Below are 19530 nucleotides of genomic sequence, written 5' to 3' on the forward strand. Positions count from 1 at the left end.
GGATTCTTCACTGTGAAATCCTGAAACTTGATACCATGGAGTTACCAATTCCAGTTTCCTTACATTCTAAAATTGAGGGAAAATAAACATAAGACGCTATTTAAATAAAGAGGAAACTCTCTTTTTATTTCAAAGTATCTTATAATTTGCCACTTTTCTATGTAACAGGGTAATTACAAATCAGAACTGACTTGTAACACATAGCAAATCAGAACCATTACAGCTTAAATCACTCAAATAAAAAAAACCTCCTCCCTCAACAGACCCCAGGGTGGTAGGTAGGGATTGTTCTCAGGGGCAAACTCTGCATTTCTTGTATTTTTTGTATTCTTTGTATTTTTTGCACAGATCTTACTCAATTTGCAGAAGTATCCATTCCACTTATTTGCTAAAACTGCTCAGGTAGCAGTTACACCAAGTCCTGAACTCTGGTTCAGACTGGTTTCTAACAATACAGGAAGTAATACTTATGGTTGTACAGCTTAAAATGCTTATTAACCCTATTCTTTTATTCAGCTGAAAGCAAATCAAGATAAAGACTGCCAAAACTGTAATTTCATTTATAGACATGAACTTCACAAACTTTACTTACTAAAGTAAGAAACGGTCCTAATGGCACATTTAGGTGCACATAGCACTCATTTCTATGAAGAGGATTTGCATCACTTCTCATTGCAGATACCTGTAAGATAAGAATTTGCAAAGCAGCAAAGTGTGGTTGCATCTCTGGTTCGGCTGCTTTGCAATTACAAGGCTGTGGCAGAAGAACGCAGTCTCTTGAACCTTCCCTTGGACAGTTAAAAGCACAGTCTGCTCATACAGCTGCTAATTTATCATTTACCACAACCAGTTGGTCCCAGAAGAACGTACTGGTGTACATAAGTAGGCTCTTGAAAATATTTAACAGGGTGGATAGAAAATACCTTTACTTTTCTATAGAGTAAAGCAATCACACCAGCCCCATCCTTCTCTGAAGAAGTGCACTTTGCTCTTGACTGTTCAGGGCTTGGTAACTGGCAAGCTCCAAAGTGAAGGTTGCTGAGCCTGATGTTAGAGTACGCAAAACTGTGGAGTAGCCCTGGGCAAAATGGAGAACATATGTCACTCAATTTAGGATACAGGAAGAGAAGTTATCACAAGAGGCTGCATAGGTCAGAGAGAGAGAGAGTCAGAAGTATACTAGAACATATTAGCAAGTTAATTTTTAAATATTACTGTATTAAAAGTGCAATGCATGCATGAGTCAACCTAGTACACTTTTTAAAATACTATTCTCTAAAATCTGTTTTAGTAGTATTTACTACTTCTCTGACTTACAGTTGAAAACATGCTGGTTTAACAATCTGAATCAGGCACAAAAACACTACTAGATTTGTGGGCACTTGCTTCAGACCTTCACTAATTTAAATACAATAAAAAACATCCATTCCAAACTTACTCATCCATAACAACAAGAAAAGTGAACTGAAGCCTAATTATTTTTATTCATATAAAGAGCAGATTTGCATTTTACCATTAATAAGATAATTGCATACCATTGTTTCTGCTAGTGGAACAGCAGCAACCACAACTCTGTTATCTTGACGACTCTGGATTTCCTGAATAGTACCTCTCCGCTGTGCAAGGTCAGCAAGTGCTGCACTGAGATGATCTTCACTTACTGTGATTTCTATGTTCATTAGGGGCTCCAGTATTTGTATACCAGCTTTTTTCAAAGCCTGCATGGAAGGTAATGAAAGTTATGTTGACTCCCTTTTTTTTTTTTTTTTCCCTCAGAAAATGGACATAAGTACTTGCATAACTCAAGCTAACACTGCTTCTCAAATTCTCTACTTCCAAAAGCTATAAAGTCCCCAGCAAGGGCATTACACTGTCAGAGAAGAACAGATGCCGATACACATGTATTTTCCCAGTAGTATATCATGCTACTATGTTCTACGGCAGCTTACAGTTTCACTGTACCTTTTGCATGCAACGGGAGACACAGGCTGAAATCATTGTGTGGGAGGTGTCAGGATGCACCGTCAGCGATTGCACTGTCACATCTATATCCTGAACTGGGAATCCAAGCAAGGGTCCTAGGGAAGGAGAGGAAAAAAAAAAAAAAAAAAAAGAAAAAATTTTAAGAAGGCATATCTGTTTTTCAGAATATTAAGACACATGCAAAAAAGTTTCAGGATTAATTTGGAGCTTCCCACTTTGCTTCTTCCCCCTCCTCCCCCTGAAGGGCATGACTACTAGTCTTCTTCCTCATTTTGTGATTTTGTCATTACCTAGCTTTGCCAAAAGAGACAAAGGAATTCAGACTCATACTTTCTTACTCTCTTTACCAAAAGCACAGATAATTTTCAGAACCAGAAGTTCCTAAGTGCGCTCATCCATATGACCATTCCCCCAAATGAAGTAATTTTTTAATACATTATAGTATCTAAAACTTGTCTATTGAAACAAGATCTCATCTGAAAATGTAGCGAAACCTTTTTTTAACCAGAAGCCAGAATAGCTTCTGTATTTTCCTTGTCAACACACTGTGATCACAGCAAAGCCTGATACTAACCCACTACCAAAATTGCAGGGTTAACTCAATTCCATGAGGGATGAACCATGTCTAGTGTCCTATGTAGGTTATCTCCCTCCAACCCAGCACTCTCAACCAGACCAAAAACTGTATTAGAATGGATGGGAGGCCTGAAACACATCCGAGAAAAAACACACAGCTTTTTTTCCTACAGAGAACATGGCCTGATCTATTTATTTATGTATTTTTAAAGCACTTAATGGCATGAATTCTAGGCTGGAGACAGCACAGTTCTGAAATGTCTTCAAGGAGTATGAAGAAAGCACACAGTCAAGACTCATTCCACAGCCAGAGATGAGAGATGCTTTCCAACTCAACAAAGCAACATGGGAAAAACACCTCATGCTGCTGCTTCTAGAGTAATTCTCATTTATCAATCCACTGCCTGTTAATTTTACTGTAAGGGAGAGTTCTTCAGTCACAAATTATTAAATACTTCCTGTTTTTAATCAAACATAAAGGACACTTTTAGTCCTTTAGAAAGCCTATACTTTGCAATTAGGTAAGGCTCATTACTGTATACTTTCATGATTTAACATATTTGAAAACCCAAAAACCCCGTCAGTAACTCTAACAGAAGTGTGGTATGTACATGTTGGCCTCTGAAACCACTTCTGTCACATCACTGTGGTTTACATGTTGTCATCAAGTAAACGTCTTATCTCTTATACCAGATTAAAAAAACAAACCAAAAGAACCCCAAGCTCACTGTTGAGTGACTGAGAAGAAATCAGCGTTAAAACCAAAGGCATGCTGACTTCCATTCCTGGCATAGGGAAAGGAGTGTTTGGCAATTTTTGTCAAGAAAATTTCAGAATTTTCCTTTGCATCTAATGTTAATACATACTATCTTCCAGTTTTCAAGCTACCAAGGAGTTTTTCCTCCTAGAAAAATACTACATTGCTTCTTACAGAAATGTTAGACCAGTACAGCTGTCATAGCACTTCGTTTACCTTGAATGCATGAATTTGTGATTCCATTTTCTATAGCTCCTTGGAGTTCTTGGGGTAGCGCTTCAATGACACTCGCAGCGTACTCGATGACGGGTTTTGTTGTTGCTTTCTCCCCTAACCTGGGCCTCACTTCTAACTCTGCAGTTACAAAGTGTCGTTTATCTCCTACTGTTTTGTCCAATGTATCTGCAGGAGGAAAAAAAAGCGAAACAACCAGTTGGAAAAAAACCTAATACACAAAATTTATCTGGAAGTAACTCATTAGATCATTTAAAGTAAATCAAGTTGCAAAACCAGAAACAAGATGTTCCTTCCATTCGCTCATTTTACCTGTAGATTGGGCAGCATTTAGGATGGTTTCTCTGTATGCTATTTGAAGAGGTCCCAAATAAGTCTCAATTCCATATTCACGTTTGATTCGGTCATGAATGATCTCTATGTGTAGTTCTCCCATGCCACAAAGAATAGTCTAGTAAGAGAAGAGTTAAGAGAGAAGAGGAAAAACATGCAGAACTCAGATTTTCATACAAACTGCTTAAGCAAGGACTTGCACGCTCTTAATAGTCTCTTAGAAATATTTCAAATTCAAAGGAGCCTAGAGAGAAAACAGGACTGCTTTAGGTCATCTGACATAAACACCAGGGGGTAATTACCTCTACTGTGACCACTATAAAAAAAGTCATCTTACATTATCTTGAAGACTATGTAATTAAAACTTAAAATACAGAACTGTCAAAAACATGCAGAGCACAGGATGACTTCCTCTACTCTGTAAAGCACAAGTGCACAAGGCTCCATTTTAGTTTGATGCACAGAACTTTGTACATCTACGATATGAACATTTAGAGAGTCCTTTTTATTCAAGAAAATCTCAATACGTAAATGAACTAACTGAAGGGTGGTCTTGACAATTCTAAAATAGAGCTTGGTTATAAGGTAAGCAATAGAAGATTCATCTTACTTGGCCTGTGTCAGGATCTAGCTTCACTTTTAAACTTGGATCTTCACGCTGAAGGCAGCTCAATGCATTATCCAATTCTGTACATAAATATCAAATATTATATCTAAAGAGACTTCAGTAATTTGAGAATCACTAAGAAAGTCTAACATTATTTTCCTCATAAGGTCAAATCTTACTCTCAGAATGAATCAAAAGGACCCTAGAGAAGCACAGATTTTGGCAAAGTAAGCTCAAATTACAAGCAACTTGCAACTTCTGATTGTCTCCAACAAATTAACTGCATGCTATAGAGTGCTTATTTAATTATTAAAAATACCATTTTCAGAGCGGTACATTGTACTTGTATGAAGACATAATAGAAACTGTAAGTGCTTCATCAAGTCGGTAAAAAGTACTGCTCCCTTTTTACAGGTAAGAAAAAATTGTCAACTAACTCTTATATGATTTACCTAAGTATTTCAAAATGAGTTGAACATGAAAAAGTTCAAATGCAAATTATTTTTTTCTGATTCCCCATTGACTACTGAGGAAAGCAGTTGCAGGAAAGCAGCTACAGAATGATTAACTCACAGCTGAGATTGCATTTATCTCCCTTGCAGTCTTTGGAAAAAAAAAAAAAAACCAAAAAAACACAAAAACAAACCAAAAAAACACAAAACAAAACATCCAAACTCCCCCAAACCAGGAAATCCTTACAACCCAGTGGCTCAGCCTGCAGACATGTTGCTCCAAATCTGCATTTTACCTTGCTCCTCCATTCCATCATACTACACTGGTACTTACCCTTCCTCCTCTTCACCCCCAACCAAGCTCAGCTTTTTTGGAATGAAGATACAGAGTTTAAAGTATCTATTTCCAAAAAGAGTCAAATAACCAAGTTCTCTGGTACAGATTCTAGGGAAAGGCACTAAGATTACAGGTCATACTGCATGGGTGAACCTTAACTAGACACACAGAAGTCTTGGTAAGCGAAGACTTTACACCATAGAGTAAAAATGTGAGTGCTGACTGAAAAAAACCCCACCACATTTCAAGGTTATTTGTACTCAGGATACTATGTACAGCACACCAGTGTGACTGCAGCAAAATTAAGCATGGCAGTAGGAAATGAAAGTGCTTCCATCTCTTCTTTCAAAATGAAGAACCACTACTTTTCTAGACACAAAAACTAGAAAAGTACTAGTACTGCTTGATATAGTAATAGCAGAGGATACTGACAACCATAATCTAAAATATATCATCTGTGCAAAACACCACAAGGGGCCTTACTAGATCACTGGACTGATAAATTTGTGCAACTCACTCATGCAACCAGGTGTGCATGGATTAGGGATGAGCGTTGTTCCTTACATATGAGAATATGGTTATGCTTAAAGATCTCAATTGTAGAATATCTTATCATATTCTCAGGTAGCTACATTGTACCTTGTTGTTTGGCCATTGAAGGAGGTTCAACTGTACAGAAGAAGACAGGGTCAGGGATCTCAACACCTGCCAGCAGAAGGCTCTCTACATCACTGGTAGACCTCTTCTCTCCCCCAGCATCCCTTCCAGCTCGGCGTGCTGCAGCTACTGCTGAAGCCTTTGACGACACTATGGTATCTCCAGTGGCACTCTATAGATGAACATGCAGTGACCCACAAGACACAGGAGGGGCAGAGGAGGGGATAGGAAAAAGAAACCCGAAAACAAACCAAACACCAAAAACCCAGAACCACAAACCCTGACCATTTCTCTTCCTCAAAACTACTTGTGATAAATGCCACTTATTTACTTATTCATAGACAATCACTCTAATTTCTCTCTTGAAATAACTAAAATGATGTGGAAGAGGAAAAATTGTGCTTAAATTTAGACTAACGTTTCTTTGTCCAGTTCACTGCATTTCAAATCTAACTTACCAGTCAAGATATAAAGCCACAAAGAACAGTATTGGTAAATGAAAATTTGCTTATGCATGCCAAAGTTGGTTACATTTTAGAAAATCTGTACAAATGAGATCTATGTAGCCGGTTCAGACAATAAAACACTGAATTAGTAAACTAACAGAAAGAAGCAAGCATGAAACAAACTTACTTCAACTTAAGTTAAGCTGTTGCTTTTGGGTAACATTTAGAACATTGCTCTCCTTCCTCACAGGAGGTCCCTACCTGGCATTGCATTGTATTTTAAGAGTTACAATATAAATACAAGCTCAGAACCCTACTAAAATACACCTTCGGCTTTCAGTCCTTTGCATGTAATCAGCACTGTATCTCCCAGGTCAAGAAAGCACATTAGTGAAACAAGCTCTCTTACAGAATCAGTGTTTTCCATTACCTGTTTTAACCCAACAGTAAGGGCAATGTTGCCAGGCATTAGTGACGGTATTTCAATTTGCTGATCAGCAAAAGGCAGGAGCAGCCGGCTCATCCTCTCCCTGAAAATGAAATTCTTGAATTACTCAGGACTTTATCAGACATTCCAGTGCTACACTAAACCACACATCTATCTTACTCACGTGCAACTTTTGTTAATATTATATACAGCTGATTGAGGTTTCAGTGAACCTGAGTAAATGCGAACAAAAACTAGTGGGCCACGACATTTATCATGGAGAACTTTAAATGCTAGGGCACACAGGTCATCCTTGTACCATTGTCTACAAAATAAAAAGCACAACAAAAAGCACACTTGTAGGATTAATCCACTCAAACTCACATTTAACTAAATTTCCACTCATTTAAGAAGCAATATGTTTCTTACTGTAATACTAATAGAGGCAGATTTTTAAAAATCATCATTTATACCAAAAAATATTAACCTAAGCAGTTTCAGCTCCAGTAGGGTACGTAAGATGTCATGTGACTCAGCCAATACTAAAGATGATCCCTAGACCCCAATTTTGTAAAATGGCAATATCCTGAGATTAAAAACAGACTTCAGACCTCTAAGCTGCAAGTTTGACAACTGCAGATAAATGCATACAATTGCAGTTGCACTGACCAAAGCAGGTTCAGCACTCAAGTATATTTTTATGTCTGCACATCTTTACTGTTATTTAACACCTAAAAACAATAAACATTTTTAAAGATATGAATGCTTTGTTGATGTTTTTCATTTTCTCCTTTTATACTTTCCTATTTAGTTTTCCTTTTTCCTGACCCTCCTTTTCTCCTTGTACTTACAGGAACTCATATGAACGCTCATTAGGTGCAGGCAAGTACATAGTAATAGCATCCAGCAATGGCTGCACTCCTTTGTTCTTCAGTGCACTGCCACAGAGCACAGGCACCGCTTTCCGAGCTAGCGTGATTCTGCGGATAGCAGACCGTAACTACAAAAAATAATTATTTTCTGTTAACATATGAACTACAGTTTATCCTTAAATTGCATTCCAGCTATCAGCTATTGCTAACAAATCCCCCAAAGTTAAGAAGTATGTTTGCAAATATAACATTACTCATCCAAACTCCTTTCACTGCTTTTAATGAGCTCCAAACCATAAACCCAAATGTTTAGATGCTAAAACAGAAGACTCTGCTTTGAAGACTTCTAAACATTTCATGCAGATCTGCAGCTGTTCTTGTTCTTCTTCTAACAGCCCTTTTAATTCAGAATGTTGTACCTCACCACTTTAAACATGCAGTGTCTGAAGATCCAGCCAATCCACAGCGGTTGAGATGCTACTTTTGTTAGTAAGAATCAGCAGCTCAGAAACAAACTGTACTGATTCTACCTGGAAATAACATTCACCTTCCCCTAAACACTTTCACAGCAGCCTAACTTTAAAAAAACCAAACCTTCCTGAACAAAGGTACCCTACTTGTAAAATTGTGCCTACCATGTCTGAGAATCATAGTTAGTGCATTATCATGTAAAATTCACACTAAGCTTGAATATACTTTGTCCTAAATTCACTACAAAAGCTGGTGTGATTTTTTTGTTGTTGATAAAAAACGCACATCTGCAAAATCATAATCTGCATGTGCCAAAGGAAGAAAAACCTAGCCCTTCAGAATAACAGCTAGTAAAAACTTGTTTATAAATAATGAAATGTAAAAATTACCTTGTCAGCTGGTATTAAATCAAAATTTTCACTATATTCTCCTAGAACCAGTTCAGCAAATTCATCATCCAGATCTGCAACCTTCAACAGAATAGTCCTTTGTTATTTGGCATATAGCAGTTTCACAGATAAGTCACGAATCTTAGTTATTTAGGAAATGTAGCTAAACAGAGCAGGAACAAAGCCTTTAAAGACATCAGAGATCATAAACTCAAGCCACAGAAAATTAGGGAAATGAAGGTTTCAACAAAGGATGGAGGGGGGGAAGAAATCAACTCATAAAGTTGCTGTCAGGCAGAACATCAGTGGGAGACAGAATTCTTGTACTTCTCCCTGAAACTGAAAAGGCCTGCAGCCGAACGGTGACAGCCATGAAGGGTATAACTGAATGTATTTCAGATCTGCAAACAAGGCGATGTCTGAAGCAAGCAGCAAGTAACCTTTGCGAGCCAACAGATATGCACAGCTGGAAGAAACAGTCAAGCCTTCAGGGCATTTTGACCTTCTTCAGGGCAAAGGCTTGGAGGTCCAAGAACTCATCTGTGTTTTTAAACTGTACCACTTAGCTTGACAAATAAATTAACTACTCTTTTAACCTCCTCTCATATACACCTTGCACTGTCATAGACTCGGGACAACCTAAGTGCAGGAAGGCACTTTGCCCCCTCTAGTGGCTACGACAGCAATTGACCAAATACTGAAATGAATCATTGATAAGCAATTAGAAGTCTAACCAAGCTAATAATTAAAACATGAGAGATAAAGAAAAGCGTTCATTTAATTAAGTGAAAGAAAAGTGTGCAAGATGGCTGGTATTAGAACTACTAAATTTTACAGTGTTTCTGATAAGAACTATTCATAGGATAGAAAGCTACCGGTCCACCCCTTCCTTCTTCAGGAAGGGCCCAGAAACCAGAGGAAAAAAACCCAAACCTGTTCTTAAAAAGTTTTCTATCTGACAATACCTTTCTTAAGATAAGAGGCTGAGGAAGAACATCCCTACTTAAAACCTGGGAATTTGAAAACCAGACTGTGTATGCGTTATACTGAACTCAGAGCAATATAAAATGGATCTCTCCGATTCTGATGTTTCAAAGGAAACTGAAAGCCTAGCATCATGTGTTCATGCACTCACACAATGTTATTCGAAGTTGTATGGAGGGCAGCCCTTCCAGCAAAATAGATCGATATCCGAGATAAACGTAGTTGTTAACCTCCCATATTTTTGCTTACAAAAGTAGGCATTCAAATGTAATCACTACTACACTTTTAAGTTGTATAAAAGCAAATAGAATGTAAAAAAAAATCCAACTTTTCACTTGCAGAGAAGACTTACTTAGAGTCTTTCAAGTACAACCAACTCTTCCAATATAATTATATAAATTACACAAAATAATGTGGGGTCTTAAAATGCCAGCTGAGGGGAGAAGAAAACACTTTGGACAAACTATTTCAAATGTTCGCACTGCTCAACAGGCAAACTGTTCTTTCACTTCCATTAATTCTTCCATTCTTCACCCCTTCTGAGCTGTCAACCATGCAAAACCTGGTATCAAGTAGACCAAGTTTCTATTACCTTTCTTAGCTTCACAGTATGACAATTTATGTTAAAGAAATATTTCTACTGTTCTTTTCTCATCTCTCCCACAGACTTTTTGGACAGATCTGGAACAACATTTATGGTGGAATTCAGCTACCCCTAACACAGTATTTAGTGCCATTTTGACCACCCTGCAACATCCTATCCAGCTTCTAGCTGCCATTCCAGAAGGGTATGGATATCCTGCAGGTTCTGGATCATCACATCTGCCAGGCCTTATGTGAATGTCCCAAGTATCTTTTGGCATCTAAGACAGTACAAGATGCCATGTTAGCCAACTGAATGATGAATTTAGCATCTGCTTTCTTCAGTTCCCTATTTATAAAGCAGGGAGTATTTTCCATTTTATGCACACACTGTACAGCCAGGGAGTCCATCTCTCTGTTCAGCATGTTTTGCCATCATATATTAACACTTCCAATGTCCATTAAGCATCTTTGACAGATAGATAGGAAGTGAAGAAAATTTGAAATTGGTTCAGTAAGGACAAATGCAGAATCTTGCACCTGGGACAGAACCAATTCATGCGCTGATACAGAGTGGGTATCAACTAATTAGGAAACAGCTCTGCAGAAGTCAACCAGAGCACCCTGCTGGACAAGCAAGCATGAGTCAGCAGCATCCCCTTCCAGTGACAAAGGCTAACTGCATACTGGGCTGCATCAGCAAGAGCATAGCCAGTGGATCAGGGCAAGTGGTTAGTACCCTCTAACCTGCACTTGTGAAGCTGCATCTAAAAAGCTGTCTGCTTTTAGGTTCCCCAGCACAAAAGAGACTGACCAACTGTGGGAAGTCCAGCGGAAAACGACTAAGGTGGTTGGAGTGTGGCTGGAGGCCCAGAGAGATGGGTTTGTCTAACTTGGAGAGACTAAGGCAGGATGCAAATGCTGTCTCCTACCAGTTGAAACGCTAGTGATGGTGGGCCTGCTTCAGGGAAAACAGAGCTAGACTCTCCTCAGTGGTACACAAGGATAGGACAAGGAGCACCTTTGTAGGTTGCAACATTGTAAGTTCCCATTGGACAAAAAGAAATGATGTTTCACTACAAAGATGATCAAGCACTGCAACAGGCTGCCTAAACAGACTGTAATCACCAGCCTTAGAGACCTGAAAACTCAACTGAACGAAGCCTGAGCAACCTTATCTAATGCTGAAGTTAGTCCTGCTTTGAGCAGGTCACTGGACCAGACACCTCCAGAGGTCCCTTTCAGCCTATTTCTTCTACTGTTCTAAATAATGGGTTTAAATATATTATGTATTTACTTTAGAACTTTACTTGTTCTATTAAGGTATTTCTGGCATCCTGGACTTCTTGGAACAGGTTGGAATCATCAGCCTCCCGCAGCAGCTTTTGCTCAAAATTTTTCCCATCATCCAAATCAGAAGTAGGTTTCCAAATTATTTGTTCCTTAGTCACAACATCAACCAGTCCTCTGAAGGTCTTGGCTTCCCCAATGGGGAGCTGCAAATAAAGTAGGGATTTTAGACAGCTGCAAAAAATTAAGAAAGGAGTTCCATTCGAAAGAAAGCAAATAAACATTTAATTTCTAAGCTTACCTGTAAAAGCAAAGGTTTTGTCTTCAACTTTTGTTTGATACTCTCAACAGCATATGTAAAACTATATTAAAAGAACAGATACTAAGTTACACAAAACTTAATGATATAGTAAAATAGGTTTAACATTCCTTATTTACTGACTACTCCTAAAATTACACAAAAATAAGCATCTGCATAATCAAAGATGTATATAGTAAGTATTAACATAATTGGCTTGCTCTATTCTTAATGGAAAAACTTTAACTTGATTAGATACATTCTCTTAAAAGGTTTTTAGCAATGATTAAAATAACTCTCTAAATACCTTGCCCTGTTTTTGTCCATCTTGTTCAAAAAGCAAATTCGTGGTATCTGATGTTTGTCCGCTTGTCTCCACACTGTCAGAGTTTGGGCCTAAAGCAAAAGACAAAATGGAAACATTAGTGTCTGTAGCTGAACTATACACTTCCGAATACTGCTGAGGGACCGAGTTCAGAGTACAGAAAGGAACTATGCTGAATGTGTTGTGACAATCCTATTATCTAGCAGTACAGATGAACTCCAAAAGCAACTTTGTCTCTTCTCCCAGCTGTTGTCATTCACTGTCCTTCACTAAGGGCACATAGGCATACGGGCAAGGGAACATGGAGAGAAACTAAGCATTACACGGGATATATATGGAAAAAACTCTGTAATGTAGAGACTTAAGACTTCATTGCCAAGATACTTAAGCACACACAGGCAAGCATTTCTGTGGCTACACATACAACACTAAAAACTACTGTGGTTTTGCTAGTAATTTGTGTACTGCTGAGCCATTTATGATACACATTTTTATTTGAAAGTTAGAACACATATATATGACAATCAGTTCAGATTCAGAAATAGTCTCTTACCAATACATGGAAATAATGCAAGAATTTCCTACAGTTTCAGAAAAAAAACCCACAAGCAGATCTAATTGTTTTGGTTTTGGGGGTGGGGGCTGTTACTCAGTTCAGGTTCATATATGATGGTTCCTAAATGCTTTCCAATAGCAAGTTAAATAATGTGACTTTCACTGATCAAGAGTTCTCTCACCCCTCATCTATCAAAAAGGTATGTCCCATGTAACAGTGATTTCACAACGTGTAACTTCTCTACAGGATTGAACTGCTCAAGCATCTCATGCTATAAAGTCAAACTCCAGCCTGCCTCCACCTTTTCTTTACTATGCCCCAAAGGGCATGTTAAATAGGCCATTGGGCAGGGAGAAAATTACTCATTTTCTACATGAAAACTGAAAATGAGAAATGAACAGATACTCATTTCTTTCCACTGGTGGAGCTAGCCAGAAGCATTCACCTCAATCAACGTTTGTAAAGGACAGCAACAAAACAACAACCCCCCCTAGACTTCAATGGGAATCCCACTTATTTGCTCCTTATTACCATGGAAATTCCTGTATACTAACAGCACTTGAAATTAAATACTCAGCTTCCTGAAGCTGAATTTTTATCAAAGCATCAAAAGAGATAATACAGAGCAACACCTCTGTACTACTATTATTATTTCAGTCTGATTTAAGTTGTTAGAAAAAAAAAATAAAATCTATCAATTCTTTTTACCTCAACACCAGCTGCAGCATCAAACACCGCTACAGCTCCATCCAGGACTCTCAAGCAACGCTCAACTTCCACTGTAAAGTCCACATGACCTAAAAAACAATCTTCCTTTTATACCATCATAAATCAAACAGGCAACATCAACAAGTCATTACAATTTTTTTTTTTTAAATGTCAGAACAACCCTGTCTTCACTTGCAGAGAAATAAAACCATCAGTCCTGGAAACACATAAGATTGTTACATTGCAATCCCAGAACTGAGAGCAATTTAGTGTGGAAATGTGTGAGGTCAATTTAAACAAGCTAGATTAGGCACCAGTAAACAATAATTAGGCAAAGCTAAACAGAGGTCAGTATAGGCCTTTTTACTGCCACAATTAAACCAATTAAATAGCGCATCGTATTTAAAACTAAGACTTAGGTTCTACAACACCCCACCTCATCTACTCTCCCCTAATAATGAGAGTACTGCTAAAGTGTAGTACCTGGGGTGTCAATCAGATTGATTCTGTAGTCCTTCCAGTCAAATGTAACAGCAGCAGACTGAATGGTAATACCACGTTCTCGCTCCTGTACCATAAAATCTGTCACTGTGTCCCCATCATCAACATCTGTGAATAGGAAGCAGGATTACAGTTGGGTAGGTAAATAATTCAAAAGCTGAAATTGTCTTTGAATACAGATGCTGAGAGAGATCTGGAAATACTGTCCCTTTTGTATATGTATAAGCTATGAAAACTAGCCTTTTTCATAAAATGATAATGTCAGCTAATTTACCCAGGCTCCCTTTCCAGAAAACAAATGCTCTGTAAGTCAAAGACAAGCAATTCCAACAACCTTTTTGTTGTTCTTAATCCTAGTAACACCACGAGAAACTTAAAAACTAAAGCAAAGTCCAAAATCACAAACAAACTACAGTTTTAAGAAACCTCGCCGCACTCATTGTATGGAATGTGACATTTTAAAATTCAGTAATTAAAAGGTAATTAAGTTAAAGTTAAAAAAAAACCCAAACAACAAAACCCCCAAAAGATAAGTAAGAGGTTGGGTTTTGCATGGTTTTTTTTTTTATTTTTTATAAAAAGAGAAGCAGGCCACCAAGTTTTTAAACAAGCAGGCTACCATGTTTAACCGCTCCACAAGCCTAACATCTTCTACCATTCCCGTACACAGTAGAGAACAGGGAATTAAATTTAAAAGGTCAAAAGGTAGCACAAATGGAGGCTGCTGTGACCCTTTCAATCTTGAAGAATTCTATGAAAGTTGTTGATGCAAGGAATTCTTCCTGTGCTATGGCTTTCAAAAGAAATAGTTACTTTTTGTTAATCTGGTTTCTTTACAGGTCAAAAGAGAACTGAAGAAACAGCTTTACCAAACAGCCAATGAGCAACAAGTAAAACAAGGAGAACCTCTAATTAAGTGTTAAGCAAATCAATGCACTAAAAGTAAAAGAAAAATATGAACCTATGATTACTCAAAGTACAACTGCCTTAGAACATAATGGAATGTGCATTAAAATTTCATCATACTGCAGCACAACTTTGGAACAACTGGCTTCTATGCTAAGTATTCCACCAGCAACCTCTAAATGCTTCGCACGTTATTGTACACTATTAAATCTCTCAAACCTACTGAAATAGAAAAAGTATTTCTAACCTCCAAGTGTTCTTATGTATCCAGAATAATACAGCATTCTCTCCGTTGTCGTAGTCTTCCCTGCATCAATGTGGGCCATAATGCCAATGTTTCGGATTCTGCATAATGTGAAAACATTGCTTTTACTGCGGTCATTTTTTTATTCAGTGATATTGTTACTTGTATAAACAATTAATATTCACTGAGAATAGCATACCAGATGAATAACATTTTTCCTCTGTTGCATATCTGATACAGCATACATTCTGGTACTGAAGTACATTAGTATTGAAATGGTGGATTTTCTTCAGATCAGTAGTACTCAAGAGTTTTGGAACAGGTTTCCATGCTTCACTTCAGGGGAAGGCCACTTCTTGGCCTCATCCGCACCCATCTGCCCTCCCCACAGACAGAAGCAGCCCCTCCACCCTCTCGTCCACCCCAGTCCCTAACTCCTGGTGCCTGAAACAATCCATTGCGTATATACCCTTTATGCCCCAAATATAACATCCAAGTTCCCATGAAGTTGTTCTTGATTCTGTCCAGCCAAGTCTTCCACTCTGAAGTGCCTCGCCAGCAGCTTCCAAAACTGCTTCACTAGCTCTGCGCATCACAGGCTTGCGATCAGCTCCCATTTCACCATTAATGCTAGCTGAATTTGCCCTCAGGACAGAAGTAGTCTTCCAAGGGAACTTTACCCTCAAGCCATTTCTTCGGCAGCTGAGCCCCTAATTACCTTGCCCTCCTTACTAAGGCCCACACTTAACACCGCTGAGTACTCCCACTAACACAAAGTATACAGCCCTGCCCACAGCAGTGGTCTAGCTGCCAAGACATCCCTCCCGCCTTGTTCAGCTCCCAGCAGCCACCACGGATTCAGAGCTTCCCTAAGTGTCCAGTTTTCGTTCTGATGATGTAAACAAGAGACAGTCCAAGACCTCTCCAACACCAACAACCATTCTATATTGAAATGTCAGAAGGGTAAAAGTAAAGTAAAAGTACTAACTTTAATTTAGAACATGCACACGAACTATGCATGTGATGGGCATAGCAACAACCCATGACTTTTTATCACATCAATTGCTCTGACTGCCATCTGCATCTGAAAAATAAGCTAGCATGACATACCTGGATATATGAGGATTAATGACAGAACGCAGAGACTTAACATCCCCTGGAGACAAACAAAACAAAACAACAATTTGTAAGACTGATCCCAATGTAGAAATGATGGATTTTAACAAAATTAAATATATTTAAGAAAACTCCTAAAAAACTTATTAAAAAAAAGATTCAGAGCCACAACCCATGACAATCTGTAATCTCCACCACTTCAAATTTCTAAAGATATGTACTTTTCAGTAAATCTCTCTCTCAAAAAACAGAAACTCTTCAAAACGGCTGTAATTTAGAAACAATAGGAAAAAGTCAACACAGAAAAGTATCATCAGCACAGTAAAATCTTACTTTGCAGAAGCAATAATAAAACATGCCACAGTTCAAGACAACTGTAATGTTGACATTCATCTGAACCGACTATTAGATAACAAATTTCAAAAGTCATTTCTCCTTTAAATGCTGAAGCTAGACAGCATAATTCTCAGGGAGAAAACACAAACTGACCTAGGTTAAGAAAACATAGGACTGAGGAGTTTTAAATGCGTATTTTCTTGAAAGATATTTCCTCTCTCACACCGTATTTAGTTGGAAAGTAAGCTACCAAGACAAATTTTTATAAAACTAATCCATAATTCAGTTACTCAAGCTATTTAAGTTGTGTTTCAGGAACTCACTTTCCTAGTACTTTAGTTTATCTTTCATAGGCCAAACAGAATTCAACAATATTTAAATTAACATTCCTTCACCATCTACAGATCAACCCTCTTACCAGAGAGACATTAAAGAGGCATCTTATAGGTTAACATCCTGACGAGAAGACTGATCTTAGGAGAAGCAAGGTAGCAGGCTGGAAATTCACCAAGACCCACAAGACCACTGCTCCCCTCCCCCAAATAAAAACTCCAACCAACCAGTTTCTAAATTAACCCACAAAATAACACATTGGTATGTTTGAGATGTCTTGCTTGCCTAAGTCACGGTATCTTCTTGTGTACGGAATAAAGCTGTGCCTCCATGTGACACAGTCAAGTATTCAGCACAGAAAAACCGGGGATGAATACAGTAGACAGCAAGGACATTGCATAGACAACTACATAGAAACAGTAATACGTAGCAACAGAGACTGTGCTGACATTAGCAATTAAGAGTAAGTCGTCTTCTCATGTAGATGACTGCAGGTTAAAGACTTTTGCAAAGATACACAGTGATGAATCCATTAACAATTTTTTTTTTTAAAAAGAAGTTGGTTACCTACCAGTTACCAATATTTTTTTCCCATCTCCATGCTGATGTAGAAAAAGCATCCCTGACTCCCAACACTACCTTATATCAGTCGATTTCCATTCAATCTCAGTGTAGCTACTCAAAAAGCCAGCAAAAATTGCCTTTAACTGAAATTTTGTTTTCTATGCATCTTATTCTTTTTACTCTCTTTTATCCTGAGTCTGCAAAGAAAATACACTAATGATAACTTAAAACTTCTATTTAATCAGATTCCTGTCTTTCCCCCCTTGTCCAACATGCTGGCTATCATCAGTTACTTGATAACCAGTTAATACTTCAGGCAACTGGACAGAGGTTGCAGCACACTTCACAACTGATCTGACTCCTTATACATCTGTAACTTTCCCTTTTCTTATTTTCTAAAGGCTTTATACAATACATTTATTGAGAAAAGAGCAGCAATACAAAACACTTCTTTCCAGTCCTTGAACCTTTTAACTGCTCTGTTAAAGTTCTGTGCGCTTCATACACCAAATTCTATAAATAATGACCAAAAGAATACAATAAAACACAACTTAGAAAGCATTCTTACTCATTTTTAGAGTAATCCTTACTACTAAGAAAATAATTTAAACTTATACCTGGTGCAGAACTGTAGTTTCTTAGACTGCAGTTTTGCTCTGTCACACTTACGACTCTCATTTTTGTCTTCCTGAAATACACATGCTAAAAAGGAAAAAAAACCTCATATGGAATATTAATCATTATAAGCAATTACTTTGTAGTTACATTATTGCCAGTTCTAGAAAACTGAACTAAAAAAAAATATCTAGAGGAACCGATACTGTTGTTAGGTATTTATATAAGCTCAAAATACCAGCTATGTGGAAGCAGAAGAATGAAGATGGTAGCACCAAGGTTTAAACCAAGTCCAATCCCAATATTATTTGGGAAGTCCAGTAAAAATCCACAATAGCATCAAAACATGTTCGCTGTAGCCACAGTATTTTAAATACGTCTAATTATTTGTGTAAATATAAATTTAACAATGACAAATGTTAGGTAACCAAAATCACTGATAACTAAAAAAGTTTACAGAAAAACTACAAATTCAACTTCCACATTCTGACTTATGTGAAGTCCAATTCCAACATGAAATTATGCGTTCCGTTTGGATACCAGTTTTTAAAGGAAAGACAAAAAAAAAAAAAAAAAAGGTTTACTAGAGTAACCAGACTATTTCTTTTGCTCACAGAGGAAGTATCAAAATTTGGGAAAAAGTTTACCTCATTGCACAAACTCGATGACTTCAGTGCGTTCACTGAAAACTTCCTCGTAATTCTCAACATTGTAGCTCCCATCTCTAAAGCTGTTCCCTGCCAAGATAAGTAAACCAAACGTTTATGACAGGAAATGGGTAACGATATTACTTGCATGCAAATCAATCATGAAACTTAACAGTTTTTCAAGTTAGGTCAGGTTACGATTTTCCAGGTTACTGCTTTGCAGGTTAAATCAGTGTCAGATCTGTAAAAGTAATGCTATTAAGCCTTAAAAATGCAGCATAACTGCATGCCTGCAAACACTAAATAGATCTCTCAAAGAAATCTGCAAATCATAAAGCAGAAAAATTAACATCAGAGCTCACACTCATGCTCAGATAAGCTCCCGAGTGCCGATTACTGACCAGTGAAGCACAAATAGCTCTTCTGATTTTGAAGGAGGAAAGGGCGCAGGAAGAGCATGTATTTGGGACAGAAAAAACAGAATGCATTAAATACGACGAGTTGTTCAGCATCACCAAAACCACTGCGACACAAAGCCCAAGGGCAGAGGCTCCAGAAGCATTCCTAGCTGGCTGCTGCTTATTTAAGGAGACAGCCATATCGCGCGCCGGCGACTCGGCGCTTCGGGGTAGAGTTTCACAGTGAAGGGAAGGAGGCTTGCCCGCCGGCCCACTCCCATCCCCTCGCCTCAGGAGCCACAGGCCGTCTCCTAGAGCCGCCGCTGCCCTTTGCGGAGCTGGACGGCAGCGGTGCCCCCACGCTGTCCCACTACAAGCCGCCCAGGCGGCCGCTCCCCAAACCGCCACTGCCCTCCCTGCCGTGTATACGCACCGCTGGCACGCTACTCCGCCGGCCCCCGCCTTACCCCCTCTCCCTCCAGAGGAAGAGCTCTAACAAGGCCAAGCCTGGGCTTGCGGGCCTGCCCCGGCCCCGGCCGGGACAGCCGCCATACCGCCGGAAGGCGCGCTCACGCTTCCTCTCCCC

At 38.6% G+C, this 19530-nt stretch overlaps 1 protein-coding gene across 10 annotated transcripts; it reads right to left on the reverse strand.

The window, feature by feature from the left end:
- Nucleotides 1-105: 105 nt before the first annotated feature.
- GFM2 (GTP dependent ribosome recycling factor mitochondrial 2) lies at nt 106-19529 on the reverse strand. Of its 10 annotated transcripts, none has more exons than XM_030003429.2 (22): nt 19412-19516; nt 18720-18787; nt 18547-18636; nt 17902-17986; nt 16046-16091; nt 14939-15036; nt 13768-13893; nt 13285-13373; nt 12003-12091; nt 11699-11759; nt 11418-11603; nt 8542-8622; nt 7661-7809; nt 6994-7134; nt 6813-6912; nt 5919-6108; nt 4494-4570; nt 3863-4001; nt 3533-3718; nt 1963-2078; nt 1536-1718; nt 106-1078 (listed from the first exon to the last, which is right to left on the reverse strand). In XM_030003429.2, exons 3-22 carry the CDS (start codon nt 18619-18621, stop codon nt 950-952), a joined length of 2346 nt encoding a protein of 781 aa, XP_029859289.1. In that variant the 5' UTR covers nt 18622-18636; nt 18720-18787; nt 19412-19516; the 3' UTR covers nt 106-949. The 10 variants fall into 10 exon arrangements, with proteins under 10 accessions (XP_029859289.1, XP_029859287.1, XP_029859285.1 ...); XM_030003427.1 differs by lacking the exon at nt 18720-18787 and adding an exon at nt 18948-18969 and having other exon boundaries at nt 19378-19492; XM_030003425.1 differs by lacking the exon at nt 18720-18787 and adding an exon at nt 18948-18969 and having other exon boundaries at nt 19412-19488.
- Nucleotide 19530: the final 1 nt, after the last annotated feature.

Source organism: Aquila chrysaetos, chromosome Z (genome assembly GCF_900496995.4).
Source record: "Aquila chrysaetos chrysaetos chromosome Z, bAquChr1.4, whole genome shotgun sequence".
Taxonomy (NCBI): Eukaryota; Metazoa; Chordata; class Aves; order Accipitriformes; family Accipitridae; genus Aquila; species Aquila chrysaetos.